The sequence below is a fragment of the Panthera tigris genome, chromosome F2 (assembly GCF_018350195.1).
Source record: "Panthera tigris isolate Pti1 chromosome F2, P.tigris_Pti1_mat1.1, whole genome shotgun sequence".
In the NCBI taxonomy this organism is placed as follows: Eukaryota; Metazoa; Chordata; class Mammalia; order Carnivora; family Felidae; genus Panthera; species Panthera tigris.
The window spans coordinates 3887001-3899489 of record NC_056676.1 but is presented as its reverse complement, the minus strand read 5'-3'; the positions used below and the strand labels follow the sequence as shown (position 1 = coordinate 3899489).

General features: G+C 38.7%; 1 protein-coding gene across 2 annotated transcripts in view; it reads right to left on the bottom strand.

The window, feature by feature from the left end:
- The window catches only part of SNTG1 (syntrophin gamma 1), a 564850-nt gene that overhangs the window by 73509 nt on the left and 478852 nt on the right, over positions 1–12489 (bottom strand). For both annotated transcript variants that reach the window (XM_042973560.1, XM_042973561.1), the window contains exons 13-14: positions 9594–9710; positions 8142–8213 (exon numbers count right to left, since the gene is read on the bottom strand). In XM_042973560.1, the coding sequence (XP_042829494.1) occupies positions 8142–8213; positions 9594–9710 (189 nt within the window). The remainder of the gene's footprint in view (positions 1–8141; positions 8214–9593; positions 9711–12489) is intronic.

Sequence of the window (12489 nt, the reverse complement as noted above, 5' to 3'; positions counted from 1 at the left end):
TTTTGCTCTTATTTTAAATTAGATGACAAAAACTTATGGAGCAGATCTTTTCTGTTCAAAATGCTAGTAGTGGGGGTGAAAGGAATGATAATATTGGATTCAGTGCTTTGATTACCAATACGGTAACTATGAGGTACAGTAAAATATTTGCTATCAACATCCGAAGATCATAGATAAATTCACTTATTTAAAAACTTTTTTTCTCTAAAAGGAGACTAGTCCATTATTTTAATTGGATAAAATTATTTTTTTCCATTTGTCTATTTATTCTACTCATTTTAATAATTCTCCTTAGTTATTCTGTATGTGAGCAAAATTTTAATCAGTCTTGTCTTAGAATGTTCCTTACCAGCCAGATCACCTTTAGGCATGATTTGCTGCATTTACCCTACATGAGGCAAGCTTGTTTTTCTTGTTCTCTTTATTTAGCAAGTCCTGAAATGTTGTATTTTTATTACAATCACACAAAGAAAATTTGCATGTGAATTGCAAAGATTTATTTCTTGAACCATTTGATAATTGCCAATGTGATACCTCATCACCCTCCAGCCCCATAATTTCTGGTGTAGTATTAACAAACAAGAACATTAGGCTATTCACCCATATAATTACAATATAACCATAAAAAACAAGGAATTTGACATTGTATATTGTTGTCCTCTGGTCCTTATACTTCATTCATGATTCACCAGTTGAGAATCATCTTGGGATGGAATTTTCATGGCTCTTTGGTTGCCTTGAATGGGAACAGTGCCTGGTCTTGCCCTGACTCTAGTGACTTCGACACTATCGAAGACTGCAGGCAGGTTTATTTTGTAGACTGTGCCTCACGTGGGTTTGTCTGACATTTACTCATGTTTAGAATAGATTAGATCACATCACACTAGATTAAGTTACGTTAGATTTCCCTGTTATTACATTAAATTAGACCAGATGTTTCCTCATGGTTAGATTAGGTTTATTACACAGCTTCAGGAGGATATTCTTCAGGAGGTGTGATATTCTTCTAATTGTGATATTCTACTGTCATACTATCAGACATAATGCTTTTGATTTCTTCCACTAATAAAATGTCCATTTTGATCAACTTGTTAAGATTGCAAAGTCCCCTGTAAAGTTACTCTTTTTCCTTTTGAAATTGTAGTCAGTACTATGTAGGGAGGTCCTCCGAAGCTATGTAAGTGTTGTGCTTCTCATTAAATTTTCCAGTTATTTACTTATCTTTATGAGGATAGATTCATGGTTTCCTGTTTTAGACACTGGATTATAATCCATTTCTACCATGTATTTTGAAGATCAGTTTGTCCCAGATTTGCCCAAAGATGCCCTTGAAGCAGCTTCTGTGTCTTTTCACATGTCTCCATCATTTGAGCACTTTCTGTTTTTCTGGGGCAATAAAATGATTTAATCTTCTCTTTCACTTTCTGTGCTGCAGTCAAGCCATCAATGGTTTTTCTAGAGTTCTGGCTTTTTGTGTTGGAGGATGGTATTAAGAAAGGGATACCTGGATGCCGGGTTTGTTCCTTGCGGTTGGGGACTCTCTGATCTAGGTAATTTCAGGGGGCAGGTAAGGTCTGTATGTGCACACACACACACACACAGATACACACACACATCTCTGTAAATGTGTATAAACACATCTGCATTTATTTTATAGCGTGCACGTGTGTGTGTGTGTGTGTGTGTGTGTGTGTGTGTGTATAACCAACCGCATACCAGTATTTCTAATTCTAATCGAGCACTATTGGGTTTATTCTACTCTGTCTTCCCATATGTGCAACTCTCACATCTGACAGTGAGAAATCAGGTTCCGATTTCCCATTCCCCAAGTCGACTTAGTTGGTCCATTCCTTTCTCTCTTCCCCATCTCCCACCAACACACATCTGAAAGCTCTCCTTACTCAGCCCAGCCAGCCATGATAGTTTGGTATTTTTTTCTGAAAATGATTTTGTAAGAATATCACTGTGACTACAGTGATCACTGTGTATATTTTATCAAGAATTGAAACTTAATACATGCTCTATTAGTGTCCTAAAAATGAAACGAGAAAGATGGTCTTTCAAAAAGGCTTGTTCCTCCTCAGTCTAATGCTGGCTCTGAAAGGGGTAGGCTTGAAATATCTACAAACCAAGTGCCCTCCACTTTTGCAGGGTCTGCTAGCCACGGGATGTTCGGAGGTTCATTTCTATTAACAACAGCGTACGATTCAACTATTTTGAACTAGGTCAACATACTCCATTGACTCTTCCTGTGTTTCCCCATGTGTGACCGGCTGACAGGACAATTATTGTGCCTTGACTTCCACATCATGCAGATAGGTCCTGTCATTCTCTCACTAGGAGAATCTGACCATTGGACGTGAACTCCTAAAGTCAGCTGGCTGTCGGATGAGATCCAGGTTACATGAGGAGCTGTACCTGAACATAGGAGTCTGGGTGTTCTCCAGGGGGCACGTAACACGGGTACCTGGTGAGGTACGGACAAAACACAAGGAGTAACTTCTCTTTCCTATGGAAGCTAATGTTGTAAAGTCGTTTTCGTCTGAAGAGATGATCAGAGAATACACAGCACCCCACGAGCATAGGGGGAAAGTACTAAAAATCGTGTTAGATAGTTAATAAAAAATATGATGCACTTTTACAAATGCTCCGAACTTTGTGGTATTTCTCAACGTTTAAAATTATTCCGTATTGAGATTTTTTTTCTCATTCTAAATATTCACTTTCATGCCCCGTTTTATGCTCCTAGTTTTCTAATTGTGTTTAGTAATGGAGGTCCCATTACTAAACATTGCTCACTTGAGCAAGTGAGAGGGCCCAGGACGTCTAAACAACCGCTGTTGATCAGTAATGGCAGTGTAGCCAATGCCGAGAATCAGTGTGGTGTCAGTTGATTGTCTAGAGTACTGGTTTTGCCACTTGACGTAAAGTATCTGTGGGCCGCTGCTGCTGCTTTTTCTAGTTTCAGAAAACGAAACAGGATTCTAGCTTTTGTTTTTTTTCCTTTTTCCTCTAATCTCCATGGTGTTTCGGGTTCCTCACCAACAGCCCTTCCTAAACTTGAGACATGTAACACACCTGAGATTTCAGGCATGCCAGTAGACAGGTGCAACGGGGTCTGGGAAGGACATGCACCCTGGAGGTCATCAGGGTAGAAATGCCGGGGTCCCCGCTGTGCCACACGGGCAAGACCTTTTACGCTGGAGGAGCTGGCCTTAGACACAGGTGAGGAGAACCATATCTAGGACAGGCCTGCCGATGGGTATTTGCGGAGCTGACAGGCTTTGTAAGCGGGAAACAGGATCATCAAATACGATGAAGAATGAGAGGTGTATGTCAGTTTCGAGGCAAACGCAGAAGGTTCTCCCTGGGTTTTGGTAGACTAGGCAAGAGGACAGAATTTCGTGACCCAGAATTCGACGCTTTCTTGAAGGACGAGTCCAGAATCCAACACACGGTGAGTCGTTCGCCAGCCACATTCAGCTACACTGTCACGTTAGAGTTAGAACTCAGGCAATCATTTTTCCCAAAGAGTCGGATAAACCAGAGCAGTGAGAGAGGACAGGCCTTTTTTGTAGGTATGTGGCTGTCATGAGTGGAATGACCACCAGCGGTCTCTGTGCACTCTTCCCTTCTGCTCCTTGCCCTCACCTCTAGTCCACTGCTCAAGACTTGCTGGAATGTGTGTCTCGGCCCCAGGATCTTTGCAGCAGCCCTGGAACACTCCCCACCCCCACCCCCCCGGTGCCTCCAATCTCGTCTCCTGCTGCACTTAGAAGACTATTTTGAAAAAGGCAAACTCAGTCATTGCTCAGGCTCGAAATCATTTGGGGGCTCCTTTGTTCTTCATGTAATTTTATGTTCCTTACTACTGTCTTTTCACAGCTCTCCCCCACCCAAACGCCAACATTAGCTTCATAGCTAAGTGCATCACAGCCACGCTGAGCGCTTTTTAGGTGTTTAAGTGACACATGATTATTTACACACCTGGACAGGTTTACACATTATTTCCCGTGCCCCACAGTGCCCCACAGCGCCCCTTCTCCCACTCACCAAACCCGAATCCCAACCAAAGCACGTCATCCGAACCCTTGAATAATCCTTTAGATTGCAAGTCTACTTCAGGCCTCCTCCAACATGCCCTTCCTAAAGTCCTTAGTCAGCTAGGCTTTTTGTGAACTCAGCCCCCTTGTCCAGTTGTACGGAATCCCTAATTCCGAATAAAGTGCTTGGCAACATAGAGAGTGCTTCATGAATATTTGTAATGTGAATTAATTAATAAAAATATATTGATTAAAGAACTGCTAACCTTCACAGCAACCTATGCTTTCTTAGCAGCCCCCCCCACCCCGCCCCCCGAACAAAAGAAATCAAAGTCTAAAATGCCGAATGTATTTGTGAAGGGTAATGTACTTGGTAACAAAGTTGTCAGTTTTTGGCAAGACTCTCTTGTTTTGAAGCCTTTGTTTTCTCACCAGGAGCTGGCTGGCTTTCTCACTGTCATCCCTTCCCAATTTATCATTGCTTATACCGACAGAGAACGAGGGAATATAGTATGACATTTAAGAGCACAGGTTTTTGAGACAGACTGCAAGATTCAAATCCTTACCTCGGACATTTACCAGCTACAATGACTTTGGGCTATTTATTTAACCTTTCTTTGCCTTGGTTTCCGTATCTGCAAAATGAAAATAATAACTGCCTCATAGCGATGGTGTAAAAATTAGGTAAATTATTATATCAAGAAACTGAGAACAAAAAAACCTGGCACCTATGTGTAAGCTGCATACACTGGGTAACTATGATTTAGCTTTAGTTTTCTTATTCCTGGTATAGCCTCGTATCAGAAGAGAGAGGAGAGGATTTTCTCTATTAGTGGTCCAGGCCAGATGTTTTGTGGTCCAGATCATTAAACTGTGCCTTTAAAATTGCCTGAGAGGGGCATGTGGGTCACTCGGTCGGTTAAGCATCTGACTTCAACTCAGGTCATGATCTCACAGTTTGTGAGTTTGAGCCTCATGTCAGGCTCTGTGCTGACAGCTCGGAGCCTGGAGCCTGCTTTAAATTCTGTGTGCGTCTCTCTCTCTGCCCCCGTTCATGCTCTGTCTCTCTCTCTCAAAAATAAATAAACATTGAACATTTCTTTCTAAATGCCTGAGATATCCCTTTCTGGAGACTGAAGTCTACAACATACACATCTGCACAGGACTGTTACCTGAGGACGGTAGGTGGCTGGGTTACAGAAGACCCTGCTTTATAACTGCTGCCCAGACCGAACTTTCTGAGGCTGGGTTCCTTGTCAAGCCAACCATCTGATCTGAATGCAGGCAAAGTATCCATTTAGCACTGAGTTTTATTCCACTTCTCTATTCTTGTGTTATATGAAATTTTCATTTGGGAAAGAGAATCCTCGGCAGATAATTTTGTATGTCAAATGCAAATCCGTGAAGCACAGAATATTAGTGTTATATTGATCAGTTATAGGAGAGCTTTCTCATTTACATATCACTAGTGAGAGTAGAATTAGAGTTTATTGAATGTCTAAAAATATTTATCTCCAGGCCTCACTAACTTCTGTAAAAAATTTCCCAAAGCAACTAACGAGCTTATAGAAAATTTTATGTGCAAAGGAAAATGAGAAGTGCCCTTTGTATTTACTTTGGGCAGAGTGCAAATGTATGGGCCCTTCTAGATATTTGTAATGGTGGTAGAAATTGGTCTGGCTTTTCTAGGAGGGAATTTAGATCCCTGAGCCTAACATCTTGAGTATGTCAAAATATTTTGAACTCAGGATTTCCAAAACTCGGAATTTAGACTAAAGGAAATAACTAGAAAGTTACATAGCCTGTGGGTAGGGCGCCTGGGTAGGCTCAGTCAGTTAAGCCTCCGACTTCGGCTCGGGTCAAGATCTCATGGTTTGTGGGTTCAAGCTCCGTGTAGGGCTCTGTGCTGACAGCTCAGAGCCTGGAGCCTGCTTTGGTTTCTGTGTCTCCCTCTCTCTCTGTGCCTCCCCCCTGCACCTCTCTCTCTGTCTCAAAAATGAATAAAAATTAAAAAAAAAACTTTTTAAAAAGTATCTGGGCAAAGATCAATTCTTTGCTATCTATTTTTTGTGTGTGTGCCATCATATTAACTTATGTCTGTGTCGCCCTAATAAAATGTAAGTTCAATGAAAACAGGGACATTTTCTGGGGTTTTTTCCCAACCATAGAACAAGTGCTTAGCAGATTGTCTTGTATACATCAAATATTCAACCATTATCTATTATATAAATCAAAGAGTCATTGTTGTGATGTCTGATAGAACACATGAGGAAGTATCTAAACAGCAAAAGTAAGAGACTGACTAAATAAATATGGCCAAATGATGGGACAGATGAAATCCACCAAAAGGTCAAAGTTTTTTTCTAAGTCTATTGATCGACATAAAAAAAATCTTAAGACATATTTTTTACATGAAAAAGGTTACAAGCCATATAATTTTAATATTGCAAAAATTTTTTAAAAGAAATAAAATATTGAATGTTTATATGGAGCCACACATATTCTCTCTCTCCTTTAAAATTGTCCTTATATTGTCCTTATTTCAAATATTATGATAAATTGAATTGTTTTTAGATGTTCAGTCAGCTTTTTTTTTTTTTTTTTGAGAGGGTTATAAAGACCATGTAGCTACTTGGAAAATGGTTAGGAAATAATTTAAGTCTACATAAGAATACAGAAATGCATGCTGGATTACTACTATGATAAAGTTACATTAACGTAGGGCTAAGGAAGGGACAAATTAATGTACGACTAGGGAATAATTTGTAGGGGAGTGAGTTTCTGGGTTTCTTTCTGTATCTTTCTTTCTCCCTCTTTCATGCTTCCTTCCTCCCTTCCTTTCTTCCGTCTCCCCTGTCTCTCTCTTTAATTCTTTCTTCTTAATGCCACCATTTTTTCCCTAAAAAATTCAATTAGAATCTCATTCAATTAGATTCAATTAGAATTTCATTAGCCCTTTTGGTAATTATTGAAAAAAAACGGAGTTGAGCATGTCCTCCTTATCTTCAGACACCAGTACATCTTTTAGGAGTTGCCGGAACCTTCTTTACTAACAACCAACTCAAGTAGCTTAGAGTTGCCCTTCCTCCATAAATCCCTAAATAGAACTAAAACCATACCCAGTGACGAGCAAACAATGACCTATATATTCATTTAGCCCTTGTGCTGCTCTGAATGTCAGTTTTAGTCAAGGATTATTTTATGGGGAAGAAAAATTATGCCCCCTTTTGAGGTGATCGTGTTTGTTTGCCGGTTTTTCTGCTGCAGGACACGTCTGATGCATTTCACTTACGTTTCACATGTTCCAACATTTTCTACTGACCCTTTAACTAGAAGAAAATAACTGATAGAAAATGCAAGGAACTTAGTTCTCCCTGGTTACACAAACAAGGCCAACCTGAACAAAGATTTAATTTTCATCTGTAGTACTTCCAAGCTTACAGACCCCAGAGTAGAAACTGAATGTAGATTATTAGTTAGGTTTTATAAATTATTCCCATTCTGATTCTTTTTTTCCCATTCTGATTCTTAAAAATGGGTACAGAAACCATTTGGAATTTTACGGAATTCTCATAACTTCCTAGTCCAATACTCTTGTGTATAGCACAGGACTTTGGTTTATAAGTGTATATTCTTTGCATACTCAGATAGATAACCTAATTCTGAGATTAAAAAATATATATATCTTTCTTTGCACATGCCTTTATATTTTCTGCATTTTCTCATTCAAAGTTGTATCCAAGACTTTTCCTTTTGTATTTTACTTAGAAAAAAAAAAAAAAACAAAGATGATAATAATTGAGGTTTAAATTAGGACTATTTTCGATCGAACTTTCGGCTTCTCCTTCTATGACCTCCTACCAAGCTTCTTCCTTTCCTCTCCCCAGATCGAGGGACTGCAGTATCTGCTTCCTAATTACTCCAGCTGATATGAGGGTGCTTATATACTTCTCTGCCTTCTGTCTCTTATATGTATATTTTCTTCTCTCTGTCTTTATCTTTTATGCCGCTGCCCCATTTGTTTTCACAGGCCACTTATGAGCTCAGAGCTACTGCTAAGGAAGAGCCCTGAAAATGTTCGCCACGTATTGATCATACCTTGAGAATCTTGCACATAATCTCATACACGGAGAATGTTTTCTCTGCTCGGGTCCAGTCCCACGTTGTCACCTTGAAAAGATGAGAAACTGACATGTCACCTGTTGTCGAAACACACTCCTTAGTTCCCTCTTTATTGTACTTAGATAATATGGCACACCATGACACTTTCCCACCTGCAGTACATGGTCTCAGTTGTGAAGCTATCCTCATAGAGGTCCATGTGTGGTGTTTTGGTGTCCTCTCTCTTAGGCTTTATTGCCATTTCTCCTCCTCTTTCAGCAAATGTTTTATGTTATGTGTAACCATCTCCATTTGCCCAACGTATGTATATATTTTAAATACTGTATGATTTACATAAAAATACCAAGGATTTATATTTCTCACGTACAGTAATTTCCCAGCTTACCAACCAGTTACATACAAAGAAGCGTCCCAAATACAAACACTGGCTTTAATTTTTTAAAAAGACATTATTTATATCAAGAAGTTATTTCAAGATGTGATCGCCTTAAACACTGTGAGGACACCAAACAATACGATGAAGTTGGTCACTTTCTTACATTTGAAACATGCATTTGTCTGTCTACTCGTATGAAATCATTCAGAGTAGGAATATAGTAAAATGTATAAATATTAATAGCTTTTTTTTCCTGCTTTCTGGGTGCTTTGAACTTTGTAGAGACATAGTCATTCAAAATGACAGCAGGTCAGATTCGATATTTCCAAAACCCTATGTAATATTACACCTGTAAGTGAGTGGTCTGGCAATTGATATTCATATTCAATAAATATTTATTAAGAATCTACTGTTGTATAAGGTACATGATTCCAAAAGAAAGACCTTGGGTGCAATAGGTACCCATACATACTTAATACAAAGTCCAATGACTAGAATACAGGATATTAAAATGCTACTTTTTTTTACTTAGACATACCTGTGTCAAATAGATAATAAGCACATTTTGACTCTCATAAATGCCTGAACAGAAATGCCTTCTAGATTTTTCCAGGGTTATAAAGTAAATATTTAACGCCAGAACATATATCTTTAGTAAGATATTTTCAGAAACATTTGAGCTGTTTTCTATTTTTCCCCTGTATCTTATTTGCAAAATACAGGAAAACCTTGGTTTGCGAGCATAATTCGTTCCCGAAACATGTTTGTAATCCAAAGCATTGTATATCAAGGCAAATTTCAAGAACCATTGGCTAAGTCATGATCATGTGACACTCGCTGTCGCGTACCACGTGTATTACAAGACATCGCTCGCTGATCAAGTTAAAATTTACTAGAAATGTCTGCTGCCCTGCGGAACACTCGCAGAACAGGTTGCTCGCGATCCACGGTTTTACTGTATATTGGTAATACGCTATTTACCATTATCAAATTGATGTCACTCTGTCATGATAATACGGGAAAAAGAAAAACTGTTGGACAAAAACGCTTACCGGAGGTGCCAGAAACTTGTAAAGACAGGATCCCCTCAGGGCTAGAAATGTTGGCGAGTATGCTCGATCTTGCAGAGGATCCTGTTCCCGTGCTTCACACCAGCCCATGTAGACTATCTGTAGGAAAATGGAATATGATTCGCTGTAAACAAAAGTCACATTACAGATGTGTACTTTGTGTATCTTGGGTATTTTAATTCTCCCATAACATTATCAAATGAATTGATGAGAAACAATACATACGCCACATAAGCTTTCCAATAAGTGGATGTGAACCACTCCCGAGAGCTTACGTTTCCATCAGCACTTATCAAGCATTTGTTTATGCAGTCCAACTGGGCATGAGTTATATTTCCCCCCCTCCACCACCGCTACTATAAAAATGTTTCCTCGTAATGAAATTCGTCGACTTATCCTATCCGTTTCTCAATTAGTGGTATTTTACAATGAGGATGTGCTCCCAGGATAAAACTATTTAAGAGGGTAAAGGAGATAAGTCAAAAAGAGGTACCCTATGTGATGACCACTGGTGTGGTATACACATCTCCCCTCTACCTGACAGGATGGGATGATAGCTTTTCTTGATTTAGTCACCAATCTAAGATGAACATAGATTATTCAAACATTATTCATATATCAAATGGCAATGACAACAGCTCTTTGGTCTTTAGATCTTAAATATTGGTGGATCAATTTCCAAAAAGAAATCATGGGAGATAAGCCACTCCTCCTCCAATCATTTGATTGTTCTGAAGCTCAAACATATACATAAGCATTTATTCAATGAGTTTTATATTCCTGACAATGTATACACATACGTCATTTCATTTACCTCTTACCACAACTTTATGTGGTAGACATATCTGGGAGGATATATTTCCCAGATCATGTCATTTACTTTGGTTTTATGGTTGACAGAATGTTCTTTCCTACTCTTAGACTTCTTTTTTTTCTTTTTTGCCATGAGATCTGTCGTGACTAATGTGATATTAATGCACATGACAAAAGTAAGTTGGAGTTAGTATCTTGTGCTTCTGCCATTGCCATGAAGAAAGCATACCCAAGATGGAATCATGTGGAGCCGGCCAGAGCCAGAATTTCCTCCTGGACCCAAGCCTAGCCACGTCCAGCCTAGAGGCTAATTCCAAACAATCAGCTCACTTACAGAGAGAAATAAAACACAGAGAAATAGACTTCCCATGCTCATATCTTAGAAGAATTATTATTATTTTTTAGAAGAATTAGTTTAAACAAATATTCCTAATATCCAAATTGACCTCCAGATGTAATATCATCCCTATAAAGTCCCAAAGCCATTCCTTATGGAAATAGAAAAAAATATCTTAAAATTCATATGGTACTACAAAAGACTGAATAACCAAAACAATATTGAGCAAGAAGAACAAAGCTAGAGACATTTTACTTCATGCTTTCAAAAAATATTACAAAACAAGGGGCGCCTAGGTGGCTCAGTCGGTTGAGCATCTGACTTCGGCCTAGGTCATGATCTCACAGCTTGTGAGTTTGAGCCCCGCATCGGGCTCTTTGCTGACAGCTCGGAGCCTGAGGCCTACTTCGGATTCTGTGTCTCCCTCTCACTCTGCCCTTAACCCACTCACATTCTGTCTCTGTCTCTCTCAAAAATAAATAAACATTAAAAAAAATTACAAAACAAAGTAACCAAAACAGTAAGATACTGGCGTCAAAACTGACAGATAAAACTAATGAACAGAAGAGAGAGCCCAGAAATACATTTATGCATTTAGGGTCAGCTGATCTCCAACAAAGATCAAGAACACAATGGGGGATGTATAACGGCTCGGGAAAACTAGATAATCACATGCAAGAGAATCATTTTAGATCCTTATCTCACACCATATGCAAAAATTTATTAAACTCAACTCAACTCAAAATGAATTAAAGGCCCTAAAGCCATTAAACTACAAGAAATACAATTTTAAAACACTACGCCTTTCCTGTGTATCCCCCAAACTGGATACAGTTAAAAAGACAGGAAGAGACACATTTTCTTGAGGACATGCAGTAATGTAAAAGCTTGTGTAAATCTGGTAAGTTTGATTCTCCACTTCTAACATCAACTCAACACAGTTGTGCATACATGTGCACTGAGGTGCATGTATAAGAATATTCACGCAGGTTCTTCTTCTTAGTCCCAACTATGTATCAATAGTTTGAAATATTAATAAACTGTGTATCCTCAAAATATCTCATAGATGAAACTAGCAATAATTTATGGTAAAATAAATACAGCAGGCAAATTTGTAAATTAGAGCTATCCGGAACAACATGAATGAATCTCACAGAACATAATGCCAATTGAAGGAAGGAGACGTGGAATAACACATACAAGTAGTTTGTTTCAGATAAACGAGTCTTTTGGAACGCATTTCTGGTTGGGAAAACAAAAAAAGTACTAGAGTGAAGCAAGACAATCACCACCATAATTGTCAGGATAATGGTTACGTTAGAAGACAACAAGCTAGTTGTTACTGGGAGAATGCAACCTGGGGAGAAAATGTGAGTTGCTAGCCATCTGCTTTTCTTGACCTAGAATGTGGTTACGCAGGGGTTCGGCTTTTGAATAATCAAGATGCACATCTCTGACTTACGTACGAGCTTTCCTTACATGCATTATGTTTTACAAAAACTCATCTAAAACAGCACGCTATGTGTATTCTTAGTAATAGCTTTATAACAACCTTAAAATAACAGAGTTTTGTGAGTATTCTAGGAAGAAAGTATTCTGATAAATACGGTTTAAATTGCACTGTCATTATTGGGCCACTGCAATGGGATAGAATTTTAATTATTACAGATTATATCACCTTCAATCGTTACTTCATTTCACAATTAGGTCAGAGTCTTTCATTTAAAC